Consider the following 26,176-nt stretch of genomic DNA (forward strand, 5'->3'; position numbering starts at 1 on the left):
GAAGGCACAAAGAAAAAAAAACTGTCTAAAAAAAAAAAAAAACCTACCAAAATCAATGGTATTTTTTCTTGTCTTTATTGGTGGATATGATACATCACGTTCAGTCCACAGCCAAGTAATAGAATACATGTCTGAATGTTAATGTGAAAAATGTAGCCATCACTAGGAGAGGAGAGGAGAGGAGACATAACTTTTTGAATTCCTCTTTGACAATGTGAGGAAATCGGCTTACTGAAACATGTCTAAGGTAAAACTATGGTAAAACTACCAGGAAATTAAAAATATAAAACAAAAGATAAATATACAGTTCGTAATAAATCTTGTTGTAGAGGAAACTATTCTCTTCAGTGAATCTGTGGCATCTACAGCTTACCGGATCTGGCCCTTCTCATATACTTTGTTTAAAGCAATTTAGTAAATGTCAGCTTTGAGAAGTACTTGAGGCAGACAATACAACAATTTGATATTGGAAATGAAAAACCAGAATGTCACAAAGGGTTCGCAGGAGAAACATCATCGGATCTGAAAAAAGAAGAGGTTTAGTTTTAATTTTTCAAGTTCATTAAATATTTACTGGAGGTCATACTGGCAGAAGAGCAAGAATTTGATTTAAACACATTTTTTGGGCTTTTCATGGTTTTATTGATAGGCCAATGTCAAATAGTGACAAGAAAGTAATGGGAAAGAGATGGGGAAGGATCAGGAAATGACCTTGGACCAGACTCAAACCCAGGTCCCAGGAGTAATGGTATGGCGCCTTGGCCCATTGAGCCATGGCGCACCCAAAAATGATGAATTTGATCAAATGTATGGCCCTGGTTAGATAATGCAGTTCAAGATCACACATGAACACACAGGATGAACCGCCCACCCCCCATCCCCCTTCATTGCGATACATGTATAAATGTAGAGCTGAAAGTCAACAAAAATACTGACATTGGTCATGAATAATTAGTTAATATTTCTGAATTAGGTAACCTAAAGCTTGATAATGAAAGCACGCGTGAAAAAAATTACACAATTCTTTTAAAGATCACATGATTGAACTAGTATAAAAAAACACAGGCTGCCAAAGACGACAAGCAAGCACATGTATTGTTTGTTGGGTCTTTAGCCTGAGGCAGGAAACAGTGCAACTGTATCTGCAAAATTTGGCAAGTACTCCAAGGAGGAAAGACACGCAACCTGCTAATTAATTTGCAATATTCCATTCATCGCAAATCACTTGTGCAGCAAAAACAACAACAAACGTGACACCCTGCAGCGCCGTCAGTGCTACGATACTCACTGTGTATTTGTCCCATTTCTTCTCGGGGTCGTAGGGCTCCCAGCGGCTGGCGGGGAAAATGTGTTTGTTTTTCTCATACCAGCTTCGCAGGACCACTTTGCCGGCGTGAGACTGAAGGCGACAGAAGAAGAAGAGCGCATGAGGACTTTTACATGCATAATTCATCGTTAAATGTCCCTTCACATGAAATTTCACAGTCATCATTGGTTTGGGCCGAATATGTACTCAATTATTTCTGATTTAAAACACACTTACAGACCCGCAAAACTCAAAGGACTTCAGGGAAGACTTGACCAGAGAAACTGGTGAAAGTCCAAACCAAACTATTGTTCATATGTAGGATTGACAATCCGCCAATTGTGGCCAGAGTAGGTGTTGCAACTATGTTGCCCATTGCCAAATTTGATAATTTCATCAATATTTAGTAAGTAAGTTAAAGTAAGTTAATATTTACTGGTCTGACCAAAGAACAAGTTTTGCAGCTTAAGATGTCTATTAGTGGAAATTCAAAATAACAGACATGGATATTAAGGAAGTAATTGATGGTGGTAGAACTACTAAAAAATTACATGCTCTACCTTTAAGACCATAGAATCATAGAATTCTAATAGAAAAACATAAAAGGTCAAATTGTGTATGCACAACACGAAACCCATACGGACCTGCACGTAGCTACCATCTGCAGTACAGATACAATACAAGTTTCCCCATCACTTGCACATTCTTGGCATTATACTCTTAATGCTACTCCAAATCAACACTGACGTTGACATTTTACAGTGCTGGGAAACTCAAATACAGAAGTCGCAACCCAGTAACACATACTTCAAATCCCTGTGTGCTCCATAAGTGCGCTTAATTACACATGAAGTCTACTTGGCCGAAAATTTGTATCAATTACGATCAGCCAATTGAGTGAAAATAGCAAATATTTTACACTGAATTTTAGCAACTGAGGCCAGATTGATCCATCCGTCTTCAGTGTGTGTGCGTAATGATTATGTGTGTGCGGAGAAGCCAAGAGGGGTTGGGGTGAACAAAGGGGCCAGTTGCCCCGGGCCAAGGGAGAGGGGGGCCCCAAAATTTGGTTTTCATTCCATTGTATGATATGGACCACATACTTGTGTCTGACATAAGTAAATAAAAAGACGTTTGTATTGGATGGGGGCCCTTTCAGATGACTGTCAGCGGTCCAATCCGTTTTTCTGTGCGTGTGTGTAAGTGTGAGTGTGTGTTTGTCTGTGTGTGGGCTAAGCGTTCATGAAAAGGGGGTTTCCCACACAGGGTTTCCCAGCTGCATTTAGCAGGGCCTCACCTCGTCTTTCTCTACAGTGGCATCGTTTATCAATCGGATGTCATCGTGGACGTCGAAGCTGAAAAGCGGTCCTTGGAGGAGAAAAAAAACCCAAAATGGTTAACTGATATCGACTGCACCAATCATACAATGTTGAAAAGAACAGGCACACACAACTTCCAAGATAAAATAATAATTTGTGTATAAATAAAAGAAAGGACTATGGAAAAGGACACCTTTTCCAGCTTGGGGCCCAATTGAAATTTTCACAAGTTTTCGTGACCCACCTCTGGCACAATAAATAATACAACTCAAATAAATAGTCAACAGCAACACACACAATTATTATTTATATCTTAACAAAATGACTTAACGGCCCACTTGGAATACCTTCATAGCCCACAGTTTGGGAATCACTGCTCTAAAGCTCGTTCTTATCATTTATTTACATGATGTTCAACACAGAGGTGTGTCTGCTGTAAATAGACAATGAGAATAAGCTTGAGAGTATGTTTTTTTCTCTCTGTCTTTTTTTAAATTATTATTTACATCCACTTACCACTCTTGCCTCTGGCTTTGGTGACGATGAAGTCATAGAAGCTGTGATGCTGCAAACACATGATTTACAGAGATATCAGACACATCGCAAGTGTGGTAGTGATGAACGTGCCACTCACATACATGTACTGAGTTTCCCAAAAGCCCTTAAGTAGTACTTAAGTCTAAGTAGAACTTATGTATGAGCGGTCTCCCAGGCAATATACCACATCACTAAACGTTTATGCATACAATCCTTTTACAGGCCTACAGATCATGTTTTTTCTCGAACATGCAAATAGAATGGTTGCGCTAAGTGCATGTGCGAGGTAAAATAGTGTATTTATAAACTTTTAGTGATGATGCGAGACCTATTTCTGATATATTACCTAGGAGGCCCCTCATACTTAAACACTACTCGGGCTTAAGTACTACTTAAGAGTTTAAAAAATGCAGCCCTGACCTGACTTGACATGAATGGCTGCAAAAATAACCTGTGTGTGATCAACTGGGTGCTGGATACTTCTAGCAGTGTAATAGACATGATTCTAAGGCCGGCCGCACATTGGCTCCGACAGCACTGCGGCGCACTTTCGCTTCCGACATAATTCGGACCCCCAAACCCAATTTCACACGAACATAGCATTGATAGTCAATGGGCGGCGCCGACAAAATAGAACTTGTCTCTAATTGCTATCCGACATCGGCGAATGTCCGCGGACATCGGCGCCAGTGTGCGGTGTTCTATTCAAAACAATGGAATCGAATTTTTGCGAAGCAGTGCTCAGCACTTTGTCGGCGCCTATGTGCGGAAGCCCTTACAACACGCAGTTTAAATATTTTTCTTAACGCATATGTTTGATAGCCTGAGTATCATCCTCCGTAGTGACCGCGCTAGCTCAATACTTTCGCTTGCTGACCACGGAGTCTGACCCTGCAGCCACCCCCGGCAGTTGGAAATTATCTCACTTCGCAAAACCCCTCCCACAAACGGCCGCCAACCAATCCGAGCTCAGCAACGGTAACTAAGGAGTGTAGAACTTGTCGAGGTCCGTCAAAAACCTACGATTTCAGGGAGACATACAACGTGTGCCTATGGCACCGTCAGGGTCCGACACCATCTGAAGATTAATTAGGACCTCATTTTTTTCACTTTCCCGAAGCAAAAACCTCAAGCGGACTGATAACAGGGATGGATTAAGCCATGTGAAGGCTATTAGCTCCAGGTGATCATATTTAAAATTAGCAGGCTAACTGTGCAATCGTCTTGTTTGCTAATATAGCCCCCTTCCCCCTTGCATTTAGCTGGCAGAAAACATACCCTAAACAAATAATCAATGCATCGCTCAGACTTAAGGACAATATTATATGATATTATAGTATTGGATCCACGGCATTATGATTCAAATTTTATTGGGAAACTACTAGTTGCGTTGTTTAATATGCGCCAAATGCACAGCCCACGGAGCAGCCCCCACCCTCTCTCCTTCCCAGTTTGTGTCTGTGTAGCCTATATGCGTCGAGTGTGACAGCAAAAAAAGTAACACTGAAATGGGGCTGCGCTTGTTCCAACCTTGTTATGAAGATATTAACTGTCAACTAAAACCATTAAAGTGAACAGAAGAGAAACGCCCAGTGTGACTGCCCAAGAGCTGCGCAGTGTCAGTGCCGAAAGCCCGTCAAAGGTCTTGGCGGACGGCAATGTCCCAGTTTACACCAAGCACTATCAAATGTCCTGGTTACAGACATCACATCGCCATCATCAAGTTGTTGTATTTCAGTTGAATATGTAAGAGGGCTTGGGGAGGGGCTTAGACTATCAGCGAGCCTATTGGCTGTTCAGATACTGAACGAATATCTGAATTCCAACTGCCAGGGGTGGCTGCAGGGTCAGACTCCGTGGTCAGCAAGCGAAAGTATTGAGCTAGCGCGGTCACTACGGAGGATGATACTCAGGCTATATGTTTGGGTAATTTATTTACATTTGCAAAACCGTAGTTTTATATGGAAATTTCTAAAACTCGCCAGTAAAAATGGTGTTTTTATTTATCCACAACATGTTTTAAATGAGAAAAAATATCTGTATAGGTATAGGGTTAGGGTTACCTAGGGATACCTAGACGTAAGTAGGAGCAGTAAATTAGGTTGAGATAGTTTTAACCCATTGATGCCTAAAGCACATGCAAAACACGCCTGCTGAATGCCCAAGCCCTTGTTGGGAAAGTTGCCCTCAGCCTATAAAAACCTAAATATCTTAGCCTCTGATGCACATAAAAACATGAAGTAAGTTGCATTTAAGCCCTAAGAGCCTCATCTTGCATTAGAATGTGTACATTCAGCTGTAACATAGCCACATCGACTGCTGAATGCCTAAGCCCTTGTTGTTGGGAAAGTTGCCCTCAGCTTATAAAAACCTAAGTACCTTAGCCTCTGATGCACATAAAAACATGCAATAAGCTGCATTTAAGACTCCCATCTTGCATTAGAATGCGTTTATTCAGCTGTAACCTAGCCACATTTTTATTTAAAAATGCCTGAATACGGCGTATACGTGTCTCCAGGCACCAAAGGTCAAAGAACATATACGAGTCATCAGGTTAAAATGGGTTAATCGCCAATCAGTGTGTGAATGGCAATAGTAGCGTTGAAATTAGCTGGAACTCCACGCCAAAGTGTCAATTCTGACATCTCCACAGACATGTTGAAAATTGGCAAACACCAATAGTCATGTTCCAATGTACCCAGGTCATGTACCCATTACATTAGCACATAATATGTGTGAAAAACCCATCCACCCGCTCAAAATAGTGTATCTGTGTGACGGACAGACACACGTATGGCCGGACAGGCAGAGAACATTATGCCTCTGGCCCATTTCAGTGGAGGCATCACAACAAACCAAAGTTCAATTACTTGTCCTGTGAGACAGGAAAAGCAAGTGCTGATTTTCATTTGATTGACGTGGCTGTTAAGACCACGCCATTTCCCTGTTCCGTAAACCCCCTTCAAACAACCGTCTCCTTCATGCATCACGGCATGTCATGTCAAGCGTCGCTCCCAGTGTGTGAAGAGGGAGAGGATAGGCTTCACTTACATGAGGAATGATCAGATCCTCCTTGATGTACATGAGCTGCTCCACTCCTGCCGATCTGAGACAGAGAGAGAGAGAGAGAGAGAGACAGAGAGAGAGAGAGACAGACAGAGAGACAGAGAGAGAGAGAGAGAGAGAAAGAGAGAGTTAGAGTGAGAGTGAGAGTGAGTAAATGAGAGTGTGTGTGTTAGAGAGAGAGAAACAAATAAAGAGAAATAAAGAATGAAAGATGCTGAAAGATGTGGAGATAAGCTTTGGTAGTAGCTGCTTCAGGGCATACTGCATGTAGAGCGCTGACAACACATGACAAATGCATCATGCTGCTTTTGACAGCTCTGGAAAACACATATGTAGCACAGTTAATTCCTATAGTTCCAAATAACAGGCAATGGCTTTAGGCATACCCCTTCAGATTTCATGGGAATTTGGTCTACATTTCTAAGGAAGAAAAAAGACCAAACCAAAAAGGTGCACAGCCGTTTGGGCACCATTTTAATCCTATGCATTCCGAGGCTTTACAGGGATATTTCGCTGTCAGGTTTGCAGCACAAAATGGTCAATTAGAGACAGGTAAAATAGTTGCAGGCAATCATACCTATAACACAGGTAATTGTTGGCACTGATTGTTACGTCCTTGCGTCTTTCTCAGGGAGTGGCAACATGGGGGTCTTTGAACAACTCTCAACTGACGCCACAATCAAGAAGCACACAATCAAACTGCAGAACTTTAAGGACATGTACATATGTAGCTGCTGATGCCAGAAAAGGCTTCACAATCATCTATACTTTACACCAGGAGCAGTTCCCTTTCCTGAATGTTGGTCCCAACACAAGTCATATAAGGCAGTGGTTCTCAACCTTTTTTCTTGAAGCACCCCCTAACCTGTGCCCAAGAAAAGCCGCGCACCCCCAACCCAAACGTCTACACGGGCATACACACTAAAAAAAATATTTAAGTGAATAATTACAATGATTGTTGCTTGAGACATTAATCAATACATTAATTACTTTACATTAGGTCCAAAACATGTTTAATTTGGTCTTTATTTGGCCCAATTATAATGTTTGGAACCAGAATTTTGGTCACAACCTCAACACAAACAAAATTCTGTGCACCCCCTGAAATCTCTGGCGCACCCCCAGGGGGTGCCCGCACCGCAGGTTAAGAACCACTGGTATAAGGTATGCAAAAGCACCCCTGGACAAGGCAGGATAATTTTGGACAAAATATACTCTGGGCAGAGTGTAAGACAAAGTTATTCAGAATAGTCAGAATAGTCAGAATAGCAGTGTGTATGGTGGAAAAACACTACATTCCTTTCTGCTTACTGTGAAATGCTGATAAGTCAAATGTCATTATTGTGCTTTGTGGTCAGCAAAGGCAACCTTGTTCGAGTTGGAGATTTTGATTTTAGTTGAAAGCTCAACCAAACACAAACTGTTGGGATTTTGCAATGGGTTGCCTGTCCTAAAAAAAAATCTTGCCATTTTTTTAAAGGGTCCTAAGATTTTGAACTGTGCTGTACACATAAGCCATGATGACAAATGCATAACTGCCTCACAGCAGACTTGGATAGTTCTCAAGAATTTTGCATCACACCACGAAAACACAGTATATGACCTCGCTCACCTGAGTTCACTGAAATCTTTCCTCAGGATCTCCAACGCCTTCTGTAGGAAGTTCTGGATGGTATTGCCTTTCTTCATCTGCAAAAAATTCAACAAGTTCAAGCCAGTGTTGCTCACTACTGATTTCTTCCCCAACATGTTTTCTGCACTGTTTCAGATAGGACAATGAGAGAGATAGGAAATGAGTTGGTAGAGAAAGATGAACAACAGGCATCAATCTCAGGCCAGAATCGAACCAGGGTCCCTGGTGTAATGGTACGGCAAAAAATTGATAATGGAATAGGTCCGAAATGTCTGTTGTCCCGTGACTTCTTTTGTTACTTTTCGGCTACAATACACATTTTTAACTTGAAAGCTTTGTGTGCGCCTCTTCTTTTTTGACTGTCTTAACAATGGTACGGCACACTAGCCCACTGTGCCACATCGCCCCCCAGTTCTCCACCTTGTGTACGCACATCATTAAGAACTAAGCCTCTACTCCCCATTTCAACCTCTCTGATTAAGTTACGAACAGCATGGCAGCTATGCAAGGGCAAAATCAACTTAAACAACTTGAAGTAACATTCTGTTCAAACTGACATCAACAAGCCTAAACATGTGCTTCCAACTAGGGCTGGGTAAAATAATCGATTTAATCGATAATCGATCGATATAATCTAAAATTCACATAATCGATTCACAGGGCACAAAATCGATTTTTTTGGTTCTTTTTCTTTTTGTTCTTTTTGTTTAATTTAGGTCTATGGAAAATACCCAGTAGGTATTAGTCAATTAGGCATAGGCCTACGTATTACAAATTAGCAATCTGTTAAAGGGGTATGCCACTATTTTGGGACTTAATACAGTTCAAATCGTTGGCCAGGGTTTATAAACGGTGGTAAAGTGTCATGTCGCTAAGCTAGTGAAAGTCAATGGATCCGGATCCATTGACTTTCGCTAGCTTAGTTACATACTCCCTCTTTTAACTTGTCTTAAAACCGCTTAACATGAAAAATAAGACACTTTACCACCTTTATAAACCCCGGCCAACGATTTGAACTGTATTAAGCCCCAAAATAGTGGCATACCCCTTTAACACCGTCAAGCCACACCCCTTTGACATTTTTATATAAAAATAGGCAACAGCATCTTTTGGGGGACATCCTTTCACCAAGAAGGGAACGGATTGAATCGATTCGGAATTAATCGTATCGAATCGAAATTAATCGATTCAAAGCCCTAAGAATCGAAATCGAATCGATACAGGAACATGGCTGCGATACCCAGCCCTACTTCCAACAGAAGAATGTATTTAATTGTGATCTCTAGAAATGCGTAAAACCAATTGTATGTCAAAAACAGTTTTGTTGGATACCAAGAACAGCAGGCGCAAGTAATTTGGAAGCCAGGCTAAACTGAGTTACTTGACCAGAACAGAGGACATCAGTGGGAATGCATCGTAAACAATCTTGAAAATTTAGACTGACGTTGATGGGGAGAGAGAGAGAGAGAGAGAGAGAGAGAGAGAGAGAGAGAGAGAGAGAGAGAGAGAGAGAGAGAGAGAGATCCTTCTGTCCAAATTTTCCCACATGATCTTCACCTTGACTGTTTTTCTGTGACCTGAGCCATCCCAGTAACTGAAGGTGATTTCAATTTCTTCACCTGAAATACAAACATTTAAATTGGGTAAGAAATAGTATAGTTTGTACATTGCAAATAAAAAATAGCGTCTGTATTAAAAAAAATTATACATCACCTCAAATGTACACATCAATAATATCAAGTTGTCCACTAAAGCCTGGCTCAAACTACACGACTATCGCGCCGATTCTCGGCTGAAAACCCCCCTTACGACAATCGCTGGAACGTTACCCCCCAGGACCATCGCAAGCGATTGTCGGGGAAGATTTCCTCGTCGTGAGCGACGTTCTAAGATAGAACTTTGGCAGCTCAAAGAGTCGCCGATCGCAAGTCGTAGAAATCAAACAGTGTTTAATATTTGCGACTGGAAATAGAACGTCGGGCATTGTCTCGGTGGCTGCGAGCAGCGACAAGATTGACAGTTGCGATTCTCTTCTAGTGTGCGGTGCACCCCGACGCCAACATCGGACACACAATCGCTAGTCGTGTAGTTTGAGCCTGGCTTCACACAAATTAAAACATATACAACATAGAACCTATAATCATCGATTTAAAAAAGCATCATGATTTTGATAAGTAAATCACAAACCAATTCCATTTACTTGATTTGTGATTTATTATTTGTGACAACTTGAATACACACTGTCAGTTACTCAAACTGTGGCATGTTATTTCAGCAATGGCATCACACCATTTGTTTTTTTTTCTTACTTTTGATCTTCTCTTGCTTCCTCTCCCATTCTTGCCGCAGTTCTTCCCTGAGACGATTCTCTTCTTCCTATATGCAAGGCAACACATGCACAAACTCAAAAACATTTAGTATCGGTTTCCAAACAGTCCAACACGGAGTCATTTGACATGGTAAAAAAGACAAGGGTGTGTGTGTGTGTGTGTGTGTGCTATTCACCTCTCTGTCTCTATCTGGCAAAAAACTGGTGTCCACGTCAGGGTTCTTTCCCAGTTTCTTCTTCTTCACAGGAAAGTCTGTAACAAAATGATTTGACAATGTTTCATTTCATCATGTCTTCACTGAGAATTGTAGTTCATCTGTCAAACTCATTATCCACATGATGAGCGTCACTTGGCAAACAGCAAAGCAGATGAGAGATGTTTCACCAGCGCTCACGTAGAAAGCTTTTGCAGGGCACCAAGGATTTGCGCCAGAATAAGGCAGCCTCACAATACTCAGAATGTGCATGCGAACAGAAATAGTCTAATTTATGAAAAAACACACACACGTACACTCCATGCCAATTTCCCTTTATAAAGGATATCAACACACCCATAATTATCCATGAATATTCAGTGAAATGCCCCAAAACGAATATTGATATCTGTAGACAACATTTGGAAAGCAGAGGGAAAACCAAGAACATGCCTGTGGAGTGTTGAGTTTTAATAGACGAAGATGAGCAGCATTGAGCTGTTCAGTTCGGAGGTCATATTGAGACCCTATTTAAACGCATATGGATATTTTTTGAAAATGAATTCATGCTTGACACCATCTAAAGCAAATTTGTTTATCTTGGTCTATTCAGATCACACGACATGGTTCCAGTGATCCATATCCTTGTTCTGTTCATCTCTCTTGAGACCAAGATAAACAAATTTGCTTTAGATGGTGTCAAGCATGTGTGGTGGTAAACAAGTGAGTTTTACAAAAAAGGTGTATCCTCTCATAAGCCAAGAATGGTAGTGGGACTGACATGGTTTGGGGATGCATGAATGCTGTCAACATTGGCAATCTGAAATACACCTAAAAGAAACATACATGTCAACATGCACTGTGACTACTGAAGCAGATCATGACATTCTCCATAGGATTGCATTCAAATCTCACACCAATCTATTTAAGCCAGATGCAGACTCAAAATTTAAAAGTTCAATGCAAAGAAAGGTTGAAACGCACACTGATGACCTCCCTTGTCATCCCTTTTCATTTCGTTTCATTTCGAGATGATTCGAGCCAACATAGCCCCTTCTCTACCGGATTTTAATCTGGGGTGTACTCACTTTTGTGAGTACATGTTCAAACATTAATGGCTGTATTTTGTTTTTTTCTGAGAGAACAAGAAATTTAAGCGGTTAAATATGTTGTTAAAAGGTCACTAATCATTGTGTCAAAGTGAAATTTCTGTAATGCTTTCCTATGAAAAGATATACTCAAAAATCTGCAAAACTGTGAGGGGTGTATTCACTTTCGTGATATACTGTAGCTACTGTCTTTAACTACACATTAAAAATGTGTTAATTAAGTGGTGGTTCTCTTGAAGTGCTTTTTTCCACTTAGTGTTTTTATTTTGTGTCATTGTGTTTTTGTCATGTGATATGGTCACATGTCTTTGTAGAGTAGACTATTAAGAACCCACCTGTTAACTTCACTTTTTAATTAGCCCTGAAGAAGGTTGTGTGCGACCGAAACGCGTCGGCTATCAATGGTGTCCATGCAAAAATAAAGGACTTTTAATACGGACTTCAGAGTGCCTTGAACCCGCTCTCTCTCTACTTCAAGTTTCTTTTGATACCGTGCGATGAGCACCTGAAGGTTTTTACGCAATTACCCCACAGACACAACTTATCCCCTCTCTCTTTCCATTTGTTTGTTCCTTTTGCTAACAAAGATTTTTTCGTCTGAAAATTATTCTTTCCAAAAATGCACAAGTGGAGATTTTCAAAAACTTTGGCTTCCTGTATGCATGTAAATGTAGGAAAACTGGGACTTGAATGGCTTTCTCCCTCTCGCTACACTGCCACCCACTGGCGCAGCATATCCATGACCACTCTAGACAGCATATTGATACAGATACGCTGATATGAGTGAACAAAGATATTTTTGAAAGCTAAGGGAAGAAGATGTCAGTTTATGAAAACACAATGAGCTTGCTTGAGACTCACAGTCCTCCAGATCCTCATCCTCATCCAGGTCTTCATCTTCCTCCTCCTCCTCCTCCTCATCATCCTCTCCCTCGTCAGGGTTGAAGGACAAGCTGGCAATCTTCCTCTTCTGCTCCTCCTTACGCTTCTTCTCCTTCTGCTTCTCCAGTTTGCTGGTGTGGAGAAAAAGTTTTCATAATGTCTTAACCCAGTCAAACACGGCCCCTGTTATAAATTAGCTGTTACCAGAAAGGCAATGAACAAGTCGTAATGTAATACTAAAGGCCATGTGCACTGGCATAGTGATAGTATTATGAAGCTTTTGTCAGTGGCTACTACAGCGTTCCACTGGTGGAACGACATACATTAAGGGGCTTCTTTCTACTTCATTCAATTTCTATTCATACATTTTCATCACGTCTTATTTCCTGCTTCTCCAGTTTGCTGTTTTCCACCAAAGTGTGGAGGAAGTTTTAGGATATGGCCGAGAAGTTTCCATCACTTCCTATTAAGACATTATAAATACATAATCCATCTTCTTAGTATACTACTTGCTGAAACAGCTACGTTAATCACTGCTTTGCTTAAAGGAACACTGTGCAGGAAATGGTCAAAAAAGGTACTGCAACTATGCTGCTCATTGAAACTTGGCTGCCTATTGCCAAATTTTATCTTTACATGAAAGTTTACTAAGTAATAAACAAATATTTTCTAGTATGGTCCAAGTACAGTCATTTTTGCAGCTTGGAAATTCAAAATGGCGGACCATGGAGAAGATCCCCCTTTTCATGTATGAAAAGTGCAATTTTTCCAGTCATAATGAATACTTTGAATTTGATGGTGGTGGTAAGTATTCATGAAAAAGGTAACATCAGTGAATGGGCAGCATGAATTCTGGAAATAAACAGCTAAAAATCTCACACAGTGTCCCTTTAACAATTAGTGTAATCCATAAATAATATGGTTAGAGTGTTTTAATAGGAATGTTTACTACAAAAAGGTGCAATTCAGCCTACTGCAAAAAAAGAGACTATTACTGATCACAGGTCAGTTCGAATCAAAAGGATGTCAGATTAAATGATGGATGAATAAGAAGGGGGACTTTTCATGTGGTTGGAATAAGAACTACATGAGGAGGAGGAAGACTGACGTACAGCTGGAGTTCCTTGGACTGCTCCTTCTTGGCCAGCTGTTTCTCTCTCTCCTTCACCAAGGCCTCCTGTTTGGCCTTCATGTCGTTCAGGGTCACCAGACCTTTAGGATACGAAAGTAATGCATATAAGTTGAAATATATGCTAACCCTTTATAAAACTGCAGTCTACACTACAGTATAAAATTACTTTAATTTGAGCATAATAAACACAGTGAATGCAGTGCTTTGGACATAAACAATAATACCTGCAAAAACGCAAAAGAAAAACCTAAGCCTTAAATTTAATGCAGAATTCAGTGTTTTGGGAGTGAAAACTGCAGAATGCCGTGTTATGGATGAATTTTAGATGTATTACTAAACACATACTGTTTGACCATAGCCATTTGACCTGGAGAACTTACCCACTGTGCTGGACTTGAGTTCTTGCTCCACAGCATCATAGTGAGCAGAGAACTTCTTATCGATGTTGGACTTCACCATATTGTCCTTTAGGGGCAAACAAAAATATCAGCATCATTGGGAAAATAAGCAAGACGTAATTTTGTAGTTGAAACCTTTATAATTGCTTTGCTATGTGTCATAACCTTATCCATTTCAATACCTAAAAGTTGCCTTCTATGAAAAGTATGGAAGTTGTAAGGATCTGCCTTTGTGGTTTTGACAGTATATTCTGACAGTATACTACTAACTAACAAGTGATTATTTCAGGCTGAGTTTACATTTTTACAGGTTTACATACCTTTCATGGCCTTTGTAAATCAGTATATAAAGCAATCATTCCGCATCGTGTACCTTGTACCTGTTTGTGATCTCGGATTGCGTTCAAGCCAGTTATTGGCAAATGGTGGTTTATAAAGGATCATCACCAGCAGTGTAGTCTACTTTTTTGAAGTGGGTATACTGTATATTTGAGCATTTTTTGAAGTGGGTATACTGTATATATTTGTGCTATTCAAAACAATGGAGCAATCAATTTTAAGTGGGTATACTGAAATCCCTGAAATTTAGAAGTGGGTATACTCCGTATACTCGCGTTCCAATTAGACTACACCACTGATCATCACCATGTTGCTTTTGTGAAATTAAATAGAATAGTACGACTAGCGACTCTGTGGCAATGTGAAACAGCAATGGACTACACAGAGGGCGCTGTTGCTGCAAAGTATCTCGCAAAGCCTAAACCTGGGCTACTGTTGACTTTGGCCTAACAAACACAGATAGACGTTTTGAGTAGATGGCTCACTGCGATATCATAGATGGTAAAAGCAATAAGGTAGTTTACGGAGTAAAGAACAGTAATGTCGGTTTATTTCCTACCTCTGCAATCTTGGCCTTCAGCTGTTCCAGTTGCTCTCGTTCTCTTTCACGCTTTTTCATCAGCTGCATAGCTCGACCAGCTTCGCTGGCCGCACCTTTATATTGCGCCATAACTTTGACTTCTCAGTAAACTAACACAAGTATTCACGTATTTCGTATTTCGATGATAAAGGAGATGAAAACAAGTTAACTGCACAATAACAAACACTGCGTGGAGAAAGCTCGCACTAACTGCTCCTGATCCTTCTACAGTTCCGGGGTAAGCGGAAGTCCTTTGTCACCAAATTAAAAGCCCTTAGCATTACAGCATGAGCTCATGAAGAACTCATACAGAATGTTTTGTCAGATGTTCTATGTTTTTTCCACATGTAATAGTGCTCTTGGTGCCGATATAATATTATATAATGTACTAATCTGTGTATTTTCAATGGAAGTGTGTCATAAAGTGTAAAACATACAGTAATTCTAGTAATGACCCCTTTAAGATGACGTGCACAGGAAGTGTCCAAAAGAATTGATTTTGACAGCATTATTGTTCACTCAGCTCAGATGATTACAGTGGGTGCGAGTTTGAAATGACGCCTGTGGTGTCTTTTACTGGGTTTTTGGCATTATTTGCCTTACTTTCATTTAGCAATGCTCTCTACTTCCACATCGGTGAAACCGAGAAAAAATGCTTCATAGAAGAAATCCCGGATGAAACCATGGTCATAGGTAGGTAAGGTTGGTTGTCTCCACAGATTGTCACGTCAGTCTTGTCTCGAGATCTAGCATCTTTGTATGCCTTAATGCTAGCATTCTATGTAACTTGGGAACCCCTTTTCTTCTTATGTGAAACGAGCTCTCTTTTTGCTGTTACTGCAGTGCAACATCTTCAGCTTCTTGTGCGTATGCATTACTGTTCCTGTTATCGTTGTATTAATACTGGAATTAACTTGTGCAGCTAGGAAAGGCTGTAAGGCGCTAGTGCTAATGTGCCCATGGTCGAGCTAGCTGCAATGTCGTGGAAAGGTGGACCCGAATGCAATGCATCATCCAGTATCCTGCTCACCAGGATAAGTGATGGGAGGAGGACAGGTGTAACCGGTTATTCCTGCCCTGACACGTAGCAAACTGAAAAACCGTCACAGTCAATAACTATCCTTTTAGGATATAATTGGACTTGGTGGTTTGTCAAAACCCCAGGTAGTAACAATGTAATAAGGTGCTATCCGGAATTTTTGCATTATGTGTCTGTGGATTTTTTTAGATTTTAAATGTTTGAATGATGCACCAGTTGTTGTGAAAATATTGTTAATTAGGAGAGATTCATGATTGTAGTTCTACAGAACTGCAATATTATTCCTCTCACACATAAGTGATCTGTGTAAATGCTGGGCGTTTAATTTGTTATATTGTTACCAAACAGGGAAATACAGGACACAATTATGGGACAAGCAGACCGGATCATTCCTCCCATCCACCCCAGGCCTTGGGATGCATGTTGAGATCAAGGATCCAGAAACAAAGGTTAGTTCAGTAGTGACTCCATATGAACACAGTGTAAGACAAGGATAGCCAAAGGCCCGATGTTTGCTTACCCCTCCCCTTCCCATTATTGATAATGTGCCATTATGATAATGATCGCATTGTGAATGGGAGAGGAGGGGTTGGATTCCATTCTCCTAATGGGCCCAAATGAATGCCGGTAGCTACTGCATGGTATTGTCTGTTCTTCACAGCATCTTATCTATTTGAACGCTTCATCTTCTCATCTGACTTTTGTTTTCTAGATCATTCTTTCCCGTCAGTATGGGTCCGAAGGGCGGTTCACGTTCACCTCGCATACTCCTGGCGAGCACCAGATCTGTCTACACTCCAACTCCACCAAGATGGCACTGTTCGCTGGAGGCAAATTGGTAAGAGGGGTACCCATAACATCAGTGGACCTGTCAAACATTTCAGCAGCCAAATCCGGGAGAGTTCAGTCAAACATATTCAGCTGATTATTAATATTGACTATTGAGCCTTTGAAAGAAGTGGCGCTAGAAATTGGATGTATTGGATGTACTGGTGTGTACTTTGCATTGTGTACTTTGTAAGTAGAAAGATCAGGAAGCGCGCTCAACACCTTGTCTTCTTATACTTTACACTGGGTGCTTAACTTCGTCAATGAATGAACTCAAATCTCAAAAGAAAGTGAATAAAGAAGCACTCATCAGATTTCTTTTTTCATTTTTAATCGCCTCACATCACAGACGTTTCGGGCTTACACCCTTCTTCAGTGTGAAATGGCGATTAAAAATGAAAAAAGAAATCTGATGAGTGCTTCTTTATTCACTTTCTTTTGTACTTTGTAAGTAACAATACATTTTGACTGACGCCCTGTGTGCATTCCAATATGCGACCTTGTGTCCTCCACTTGTGCTTGTGGCCTCGCCCTGCTTCCTGGCCCCTCCTCAGTGGAGAAAACAATACATTTTCCCAGCTGTCAGCCTAGCCACAACAACTTTTACGGGACTGTTTTTCATTCACCATCCCAATTGCAAATGAGAAAATGACTTTACAATTGAGCTTTTGGAAGATATTGAAATATAATGCTGTTGTCTTGTCAGTGATGTCATCATGACGTATTACTTCCTGGTAGGTGGCCACAAGCACAAGTGGGAGGACGCAAGGTCGCATATTGGAACGCACCCCCTGTATTAGTGAATATTTCAGACATGGCCCTTCACTAAACAAGAGAGGGATTGGAGATGGTTTGGGTAACCAACATGAAATGTGTTTTCTTCCACAGAGAGTACATTTGGACATCCAGGTGGGCGAGCACACCAACAACTACCCGGAGATCGCGGCCAAGGACAAGCTGACTGAGCTGCAGCTTAGGGCTAGACAGTTGCTGGACCAGGTGGAGCAGATCCAGAAAGAACAGAACTACCAGAGGGTGAGTTACGCCAGCGGGTCCCAAACTGGGGGTCGGTGCCACTAGGGGGATCGCGGAGGTACAACAGCTAACATAATTCCAGAATTTGGTTAGTAACAGTATTCACTTGTAAGGTTAATGGATGTATTTGCTGCCCAATGGATTTCTAGCAATACTATCGGAGAAATTGTTAATGGAAAATTGAACAATATTAATGGACAAAAACTTGGTTAGGCAATTTCAAAAGGGGGTCACCGCTGAAAAAGTTTGGGAACCACTGAGTTATGCACAGGACTTGCCAGCTGCGCATATCAGGAAACGGAATTCTCATTGCTGAAACATTCACAGAAAACATCTGTGGTGATTCCTGTTCGTCCAGATCATGTTCTATAACAACTCAGTTGTAAGCAACTGAACTCTTGATTCAAAGAAAGCAAAGCCACCTGTACCTGATGGGGGTATATCATAATAATGCCTCCTTTGGGTTTTTGCATAGCCAGCAGCATTTCATTCACAGAATATTTGAGCATTCAATACAGAAACTCACATTTAGCACTATACGGATCAAGTAATTGAATGACAAAAGGATACTGGTATAAAGAAATAACATGCAGAGTTATGGATTTGAGACAACTCGACAGCCTATATTTTCTTATTAACCCATTTGTTTCATCCCTCCTACTTATTTTTCTGCAGTATCGCGAGGAGCGTTTCCGCATGACGAGTGAGAGCACCAACCAGCGCGTGCTCTGGTGGTCCATCGCCCAGACCCTCATCCTCATCGTCACCGGCATCTGGCAGATGAGGCACCTCAAGAGCTTCTTCGAGGCCAAGAAGCTGGTGTAGTACTACTGCAAACCCCCAGGGCTGATTAAGTGTACCACGTTTACAAATCAAAAACAATCTTCATTTATTTGCCCCCAAGAAAACACATCTTCATAGAGGTCGGTTAAAACTACTTATTGAGGAGCTCTATAGGTGCGATTGAAGACCCCCACCCCAATTATCGTTTAATGCATATTTATTACTGAGTCTGTTGTAATGAGTCTTTCTGCCATGGCCAAGATGTAATAAGCTATATACATGTTATATGGTATCAGGTGACTTTGACATGACGGCAGGAGCCGCTGCCTCTAGGAAAACAGTGTTTTATGACCAATAATTGAATACAAATTATTATTTACTGGTTAAATGTATTTGCTAGAAAATAGTCATCACTCCATTCCATTGTAAAGCAGATGTATGTGTATATATTGTTTTTACAAAATATCCCTGCTCTACATCTTTGTTATTGTCAAAATGTCATTATGCTTTGTTTAATTTATTGTCCTGCAGTATGAAGTAATATTGAGGTGTAAAAGAAAATCCAGGATTTTTTGACCTTACGTTTTTAGCTTCGGCTTTCCTTCTTGGTTTGATGTAGCGGTAGATTTATTTGTGTTGGATTTAGAAGTGTACTTACTGGCTCTGTGTGATGGCTCATGTGCATATGCTACATGTGATTTATCAGCCGCAGCTGTTCTGTAAACGACTTATGAAATGAAATCCAGTTCTGACATACTGTGTTCGACAGTCTTTTATGTGTGTGTGCGCACATTTTCTAAATGTCAGGTCAGCATATTCCTTAATGTAGAACACAGAAATATACTTAAACTCTGAAACTGAAGAAGGTGAAACATACTCAATAGGCGCTTCAAAGTCAATTGTAGTCTATATGAAAACATTAAGGCTATAACATACCGTAATAATGAACATGTCTCGTTTTAGTTGGCCTACCATGTGCATTAATGACATAATTCATTTCAAAAGGTCAGCGTTAAAAGGTTTTGCTGTTGTAATTCAATCTTAATTGTTCTGATGCTGACCTTTGGTAGGAGCTCAGCTGTTTATGCAAATTACTGATTTGTAGGTTCTGGTCGATCTAACCTTTTAATTAGAGCTGAGGGTAGGCAACATTTCAGGTTCAAACCAAGTAATATAGAAGCTTGAGGTTTCATACACGATTAGAAAGTGTCTTTAAGTATGTAAGTAAGTTCAATCTTTAAATGTATTGATGAAATACACAGAATAATAGCCCAACTCTCACAAAATAGCCATAAAAAACAGAGATTCCGAATATGCCCACCACAACATTATGCAGGGCAATTGCCCTTTTTTATGTCCCTCAACTTTGGCTAAGATGCAAGTCACTGTGGCTGGTTGAATAAATACATGAAGTTCATGAGCTCAAAAACATTTAATAACTCAAAAAGCTCACTCTTCTCTTGAGCGGTCATTCTCTTATTTCTTTAAAACAAAACGGCTTAAGTGGTTATCAAAATGCATTAGTAATGTAAGAATGCTACTAGTAAGACTCAACATGTGACACACTTTGTAGCAAAATAAACATGCTTTTAAGCTTTAATGCATGACCAGTGAGTTGTTTTCAGTTAATGGAGAGATGTTTTAGTCATTTTATTTCCCTGTGATATATTTACAACAGTAGGTAAAAGAACCCTGCACACACACACAAAAGAAGCCCATACAAAACTATGTAACATTAAAATGATACAACGTCATATCGGCATCTGATCTATCCCATTACGAAGTTGCATAGGAAAGTGTTTCACTACGTTTTACTGTTATTATTTGTGTTTACAACCGCTCAAACCTGTACACAGCTCCCCCAAGAGCATCTGTGACTTCCTGTAATACTGCCATAATACTGTATTTCACTGCAGTTCTTCACACCAAGACAATCCTTTCTGTAAAGATACACTTAATACCTGTGTTCAATCGTAAATCCTTTTTTTTTAAACTTACACGACATAATGAAGACTTCTAAAAACATGGACACACAACATACAGTACTACCGCACTAAATGGACATCATTTACTCCAATGACAATAAAATTCCTAATAAACAGACTATTCCATGTACTTAATCTCTTCAAAACATTATTGTCTGTTTGACAGAACATTATTTTAGTATAAATTTTATATATATAGGTTGACACACATCTCATCAACACTACGTATTTTTGACTCCAAAGAGTCAAAGCTGTGACTCACTCAACAACTCAGTCAGTCAACTCCCAGAGCGGAGAGAAGGGTAGTACTTTTAAAGCCACCTCTGGATACAGTGACCCCATGTGTCTTACAAAAATAAATTTAGATTTTACATTAACTACACCTACAAACACCTACATTTAAAAAAAGAGAAATATGATTAAAACAGCAACTGTTTACTACTGACACAAAATCAAACTTATCAAATGGAACTGATGTATTTTTGTGCAGTGTATGACCAGATAATATTGAAAAATCCAACCAGCCTTTTTTTCACCTAAAAAACCCAAATCAAAGTGTTCTTTAAAAAATGAATTGTCTACTTGTAACTGGTGAAATAGAAATGTTAAGACACAAGATGGATGCATTTTGTAAGGTGATGTGTTAATGTTTTAATGAGTCCCTGTCGGTATGTATGCGTATATGTGTAGGGCTCTTGAAGTGTTGCTTCACTGTTCTGTCACGGTAAGGTGCTCCATCTTCTTGGCAGTTTCATCTATCACCGCTTTCACCTTCTTCTCTGGGCTTGGCGTGTTGGGGTACTCACGATTACCGAAGATAATACTACCCACACGCACGTTGGTGGATCCAACTTCAATCTGAGAAACCAAAAGCATTACCAATCAAACCATATGTAGTCAGTGCGGTGTGAGGTATGTACTTGAGTGTGTGGATATGTGTGTGTTTGGGATACATGGATGTGTGTTTGAGGTTTTAAAATATATATATTTTGGGCTTTTATGCCTTTATTTTAGACAGAATCGAACCCGGGTCACTGATGCAGCAGTCCAGTGTCCAGTCCAGCAGTCCAGCCGTTTGAGCCACAGCTGCACAGTGTTTGAGGTTTTTGAGTGCTTTTCTAATATTTTATCTTACAAACAAAAGATATTCAGATTCCGAATAAGCCTTATAATAGGGGTTAAAAGGTGCTGTTTGTGGCCAAAAGGGGTACTGCTGTCAAACGCAAAATAACCTATGGCAATGTGCAGAACAAATTGATATAACACAAGCATTTTGTTTGTGTCATTGTAAGTAAAATCCATTTTCAAATTATAATGCTTTTAGAATTAGATGGATAATTTTGACTGCACCTTTGGTGGTGTTAAAGGGCAATCTTATGTGGTATTGAACATCAACAGGACTTAATTTCATATCTGAGCTATATAATAGTGTTTGCAATCTCAGACTTCAAAGTAAATATGAAAACTCACCGCATGTTCGAAATCAGTTGACATGCCCATACTCAGCTCCACTTCCTCCATCGGCATCTGAAGGTTCTCACATACTTGTTGTCGACATTTCAGAAGCATCTACAGGTATCCAGATAGCATGAATTAATCTCATGATTGTGCATCATCATCATGATTGAGCAACATCATCATTGTGTTCTCTTGTTGTGTTGTTATTTGTTCTCCTTCAAAAAAGATGAAGGAGAAAAAAACACAACTAAAAAAATGATGGTGTAGAAGGACATGCACAATCACAATCCCTTTTTCACTGGTGGGAGTTATGCCACGTGGACACAAAAACATACCTGGAAATCTGGATTGGGGCCTTCGCTGATGTCATAGCCATATCGACCAATTGTCATGAGGCCAGCAAAATGGAGGGTGGGACAATTAGAAACGATATGTTTCACTGTATTCACCGTGTCTGCAGGCGGGAGGCCGTGTTTGCCTAAATGAAAAGGTTCAGGGCACAGCATTAATTTTCTTAAGTAATATAGAGGTAGGGACATGAACACAAGTGGAAAAAAATATGACAATATTTCAGTAACAGGGTTTGGCATATTTCTACAAAAGATGTCAAAAACATATTTGCCAGTATATACTTGTTAAATAAATAACTGAAACTTCATCTGACCCTGTAAGACGTAAAATCAAGCCTGAATGAATACAGGAAATGTGAATTATGTGAATTGATTGGATATTTACATCGATATGCACAGCTCTCCAAAGACTAGCCAAGTACACTGATGAATATGCAAACCGCACAGTGCTTGGAACTCTCACGTAATTAAAAAATATGCCACATGTAGTTTAATATGCCTTTGGGGGGCTGTATCTAGCTGTGTGGCTGCAGCAAGCCATGGACTCTCTGTTTTGGGAACGCAGTAGATCGGCTGGGCAGATGCCCAGATGATGATAGTTTGACCTCGCAAAGCGCCACTGACTCTGCCTGCAGCCAGTTTCTCGAGCGTGTCTGTTAGAGCAGGTTCACGGTCCCAATGGGCCTAATAATGACGTCAGGCAGCCACACAGACTACGTCTCGTACATGTGAGCCTGACCTTGACATTTAACAGTAGAAAACAGTGCATACACTGAATTCCCTCAGAATGCAGGCAAGCATGTGGAAATAATGTCCTAGATGTACTACATGTCTTAACACAAAAGGGTCACATTTGACATACATATGTTCATCAAGGGTGTAAATGGGAATTGTCTTGTGCTCTGACTGCCAAAGATCCATTAAAAAACAAAAAAGTTAACATTTAAACATGGGAGTTGGACTTTGGATCAGAGATGCAGGTCTGAATCCCATCCTTAAACTCCATCATGGTTTAAGTACCTTGAAGCATGACAACTAAATAACGGTATGTTGGCCAAGATAAAAGCATCAGCTTTGTAAGTGTGGTGTAATGTAGTAGTGTAATGTAACACAAGACATTAACATGTATAAAGGAATACCATGTCCTGTACCAAAATAACCGTAACTTGAATGTCACATAGGAGGATGTTAGTTAACATATGACCGTTACACTTACTGTCTTCTCCACTGGTGTTGATCTGCACCATGATCTTTAACCTCTGAGAGTTGGCGGCTCGTATCCTCTGCCAAGAGCTGTTGACTTTATCAGCTAGCTTTGCAGAGTCCACAGTTTCCACCATAAATAGATTAGGGACACCTAAGTGCACACAACATGTATTTAAGATGAAGTTCAATTTCAGATGATAATGATGTGAAATGGCTTTAACCACTACTACTGAAGATATGAGAAGCAGCAAGACAGTGATCAGTGTTACTGAAATTAATACTGATGAATACCCAAAAGCTTGTTGACGTTATTCTTCTGCAGGTGGCCGATGAAATGCCACTTGATTTCTGGGCAGGATGACAAAATCTGAAACAGATTTGTCATTAGTCACACAAGACAAGATAGGCCTCCAAAAACGACAACAAGCTTAGAAGATGCACATCTTACAAGCAGGAAGAAATGCCTCAAGTCTATCTCAGATTTACCACTGCGCTTAAGTAAAACAGAAAATGACTTGTCTTGGATAGACTTTCTAACCAGAGTACATCACATTTAGATCAACTGTTGGTGGTGATCTTGAGTGTGTCTCACACACAAGATTATTTGATGACAAATGTTAAGGTTGACACAGAGTACTGAATGTTTTTTTTTTTTAAACCAGCCCTACCTGGGGATTAGATGCCTTCTCCACCAGCTCATTGACCTACGAGACAAAAATACAACGGTTAATCATACAAAATTTTATTTGTTCACTCAGACACCCTATTCACAGACCATATTTACCACCAGATTGACCAATTTCAGAAAGTACTCCTTTATCTTACTCCATATTACTTCACCTGCTTTTCATATGATTCATGGTAAATGTTTACATTTTAGATCGAACCATTCTTTGGACTGGCTGATTTTGTTGAGCGAACAAATAATAATCTGATTTAAGCACTGGTAATTTGTAAAGCCCTCCAAAGGAGAAAGCCATGGCGGGTGGTGTTTTTTTGGGGTTTTTTTTTACACTCTGACCCCATTGACCCCTCTGCTCTGAAGGTGTCACCAGAGAAATTAGGCGTCACTGACAGGATGGGCAAGGATATCACTTACATAGTTCTCCCCGAAGTTACGCTGCCCCTGCTGATATGCTTCGACCACCATCTCTGGTGGCTTGGTCTTGCTCACAGCCACAAGACGTGGGGGCACACATGGCAGTGTCTAGAAAAACATGACAAGTGATGAAAAATAGTCAAAGGTAGTTAACAAAAATAAATAAATAAATAAAAACTCCAATAGTTTAACACAAACCCTGCAACCGCGTCAGTACTATTCAAGCATCCTGAACAGTCTACTGGTGATTTGATCTCAGTTTTACATTTAGGGTCATCAACTTCAAGTAGACTTTTATTTTGAAGTTTGTATACTTGACTATGCCTAGAGCCTCTATGACTACAGACCATTTATTTAGCTGACACCATCAAACATTGGCTTGAGTGAGACCATTCACATGTAAATGGTTAGACAGATAATCGAGTGAACAGTAACTCGTGCACCATGATACACCAAGGGCAGCTGCAGAACTATCATCTAGAACTATTCGTGTACTTCTGGAGCACATTGGTGACCAAACACAATTTTATAACTGGTTCGTGACAGACCTTTTGGTGTGATGACTGCTAGCACCACTAGCGTGTCTCTGTAGACATGTGCTTCTATTTCCAGACAGTACAGTTCCAAAAATGGGGCATCTCGTCCGAAGATGAATACGGTTTCATAAGTGGGACAAGGGCAAGCCAAAATTGATAACTTGTTCCATGTTTATCAAAACACAGTTGCACGCACAGCCTCCTCGTTCATGTGTGCAGCTGATCTGTGTTGTGTAGCATGCAAATTGTTGCCTTTATGACTCTCATCAGAATTCAACCACGTTCAACTATCTCCTAATTCAACCAGTTTTGAATATGAGTGTACCAATGCTAACTTAAGTGACATTCCAACGTCTAAAAATCATTTTACAACACCTGCCAATGACTGGCCGAAGGTTACCTTACGTAACCACTACGTAAAGCGCATACAGCTGAAAATCCAGGGCGTTTGATATCTCTATATTTCTGGCAATAGGCTCAACTCTAACGTGATACTTTCGTCTATCGTTATTCAGACAAAACTGACCTTTGGGCGTCGGGTGGCCGCCTGATTTACTCTGTCCACAACGGACTGCACCGCCTTTGCAACCTCCTCCGACATTACTACTTTCCACATAGCCTCGATACATGCACACACGGACCAATAACACAGTTCGGATCCTGACACACGACTCGGCGCTGGTCGCAGGTGTGTCACAATAAAAGTGCGGCGCCAGCAAAGGTTCATATCGCTTATCGAACTGTTGTTCATTCCATGGATTGGTCTGCCAGTCAGATGACACTCAAAGAACAGTAACTGAGAGCAGGTGCAGATTTTTTAAATATTTTTTTTAAATTAAGGAAGCACCTTGCTTTATCATCACCAGTGGTGTAAGATCACTCAACACTATATGTTTAGCTGCAACTTTGGTGGCAGTACAATAAATACAAACATTATTTTGCTGCCTCTACCTAGTAAAACCATTTGCTCTGTCAGTGTTGATTTGGCGTAATTCACAGGCATAGCTCAAATGCTTTCAATCAAGTGGGATTT

The 26,176-nt window shown here is 40.3% G+C and overlaps 3 protein-coding genes across 3 annotated transcripts; 1 reads left to right on the forward strand and 2 right to left on the reverse strand.

Annotated features, from left to right (window-relative positions):
- Positions 1-59: 59 nt before the first annotated feature.
- fam50a (family with sequence similarity 50 member A) lies at positions 60-15,076 on the reverse strand. Its single transcript, XM_063209243.1, has 13 exons — positions 14,804-15,076; positions 13,888-13,972; positions 13,488-13,587; positions 12,355-12,506; positions 10,367-10,443; positions 10,171-10,237; positions 9,419-9,480; positions 7,841-7,917; positions 6,214-6,268; positions 3,142-3,190; positions 2,604-2,674; positions 1,289-1,399; positions 60-522 (listed from the first exon to the last, which is right to left on the reverse strand). The coding sequence occupies exons 1-13, from the start codon at positions 14,912-14,914 to the stop codon at positions 514-516; spliced, it is 1,026 nt and encodes a 341-aa protein (XP_063065313.1). The 5' UTR covers positions 14,915-15,076; the 3' UTR covers positions 60-513.
- A 230-nt stretch (positions 15,077-15,306) lies between these two features.
- Positions 15,307-19,263, forward strand: tmed4 (transmembrane p24 trafficking protein 4). The gene is made up of 5 exons (XM_063209246.1): positions 15,307-15,517; positions 16,212-16,312; positions 16,576-16,701; positions 17,580-17,726; positions 18,402-19,263. The coding sequence occupies exons 1-5, from the start codon at positions 15,379-15,381 to the stop codon at positions 18,549-18,551; spliced, it is 663 nt and encodes a 220-aa protein (XP_063065316.1). The 5' UTR covers positions 15,307-15,378; the 3' UTR covers positions 18,552-19,263.
- Positions 19,264-19,928: 665 nt separating this feature from the next.
- Positions 19,929-25,830, reverse strand: plpbp (pyridoxal phosphate binding protein). The gene is made up of 8 exons (XM_063209244.1): positions 25,670-25,830; positions 24,608-24,715; positions 24,177-24,212; positions 23,800-23,875; positions 23,519-23,659; positions 22,288-22,430; positions 21,965-22,063; positions 19,929-21,352 (listed from the first exon to the last, which is right to left on the reverse strand). Exons 1-8 carry the CDS (start codon positions 25,757-25,759, stop codon positions 21,203-21,205), a joined length of 843 nt encoding a protein of 280 aa, XP_063065314.1. The 5' UTR covers positions 25,760-25,830; the 3' UTR covers positions 19,929-21,202.
- Positions 25,831-26,176: the final 346 nt, after the last annotated feature.

Source organism: Engraulis encrasicolus, chromosome 10, assembly GCF_034702125.1.
Source record: "Engraulis encrasicolus isolate BLACKSEA-1 chromosome 10, IST_EnEncr_1.0, whole genome shotgun sequence".
Taxonomy (NCBI): domain Eukaryota; kingdom Metazoa; phylum Chordata; class Actinopteri; order Clupeiformes; family Engraulidae; genus Engraulis; species Engraulis encrasicolus.

Excerpts from the sequence above, each read along its gene's own strand:
- fam50a (XM_063209243.1), bottom strand. The coding sequence starts at position 14,914 with ATGGCGCAATATAAAGGTGCGGCCAGCGAAGCTGGTCGAGCTATGCAG. Across the intron at positions 10,238-10,366 it reads TGCCAGATAGAGACAGAGAG|GAAGAAGAGAATCGTCTCAG; the intron begins GTGAATAGCACA and ends CCTTGCATATAG. Across the intron at positions 6,269-7,840 it reads AAAGATTTCAGTGAACTCAG|ATCGGCAGGAGTGGAGCAGC; the intron begins GTGAGCGAGGTC and ends TCTCTGTCTCAG.
- tmed4 (XM_063209246.1), top strand. The coding sequence starts at position 15,379 with ATGACGCCTGTGGTGTCTTTTACTGGGTTTTTGGCATTATTTGCCTTA. Across the intron at positions 15,518-16,211 it reads GGATGAAACCATGGTCATAG|GGAAATACAGGACACAATTA; the intron begins GTAGGTAAGGTT and ends GTTACCAAACAG. Across the intron at positions 16,702-17,579 it reads TGTTCGCTGGAGGCAAATTG|AGAGTACATTTGGACATCCA; the intron begins GTAAGAGGGGTA and ends TTTCTTCCACAG.
- plpbp (XM_063209244.1), bottom strand. The coding sequence starts at position 25,759 with ATGTGGAAAGTAGTAATGTCGGAGGAGGTTGCAAAGGCGGTGCAGTCC. Across the intron at positions 24,716-25,669 it reads CGGCCACCCGACGCCCAAAG|ACACTGCCATGTGTGCCCCC; the intron begins GTCAGTTTTGTC and ends ATGTTTTTCTAG. Across the intron at positions 23,660-23,799 it reads TAACGTCAACAAGCTTTTGG|GTGTCCCTAATCTATTTATG; the intron begins GTATTCATCAGT and ends GTGTGCACTTAG.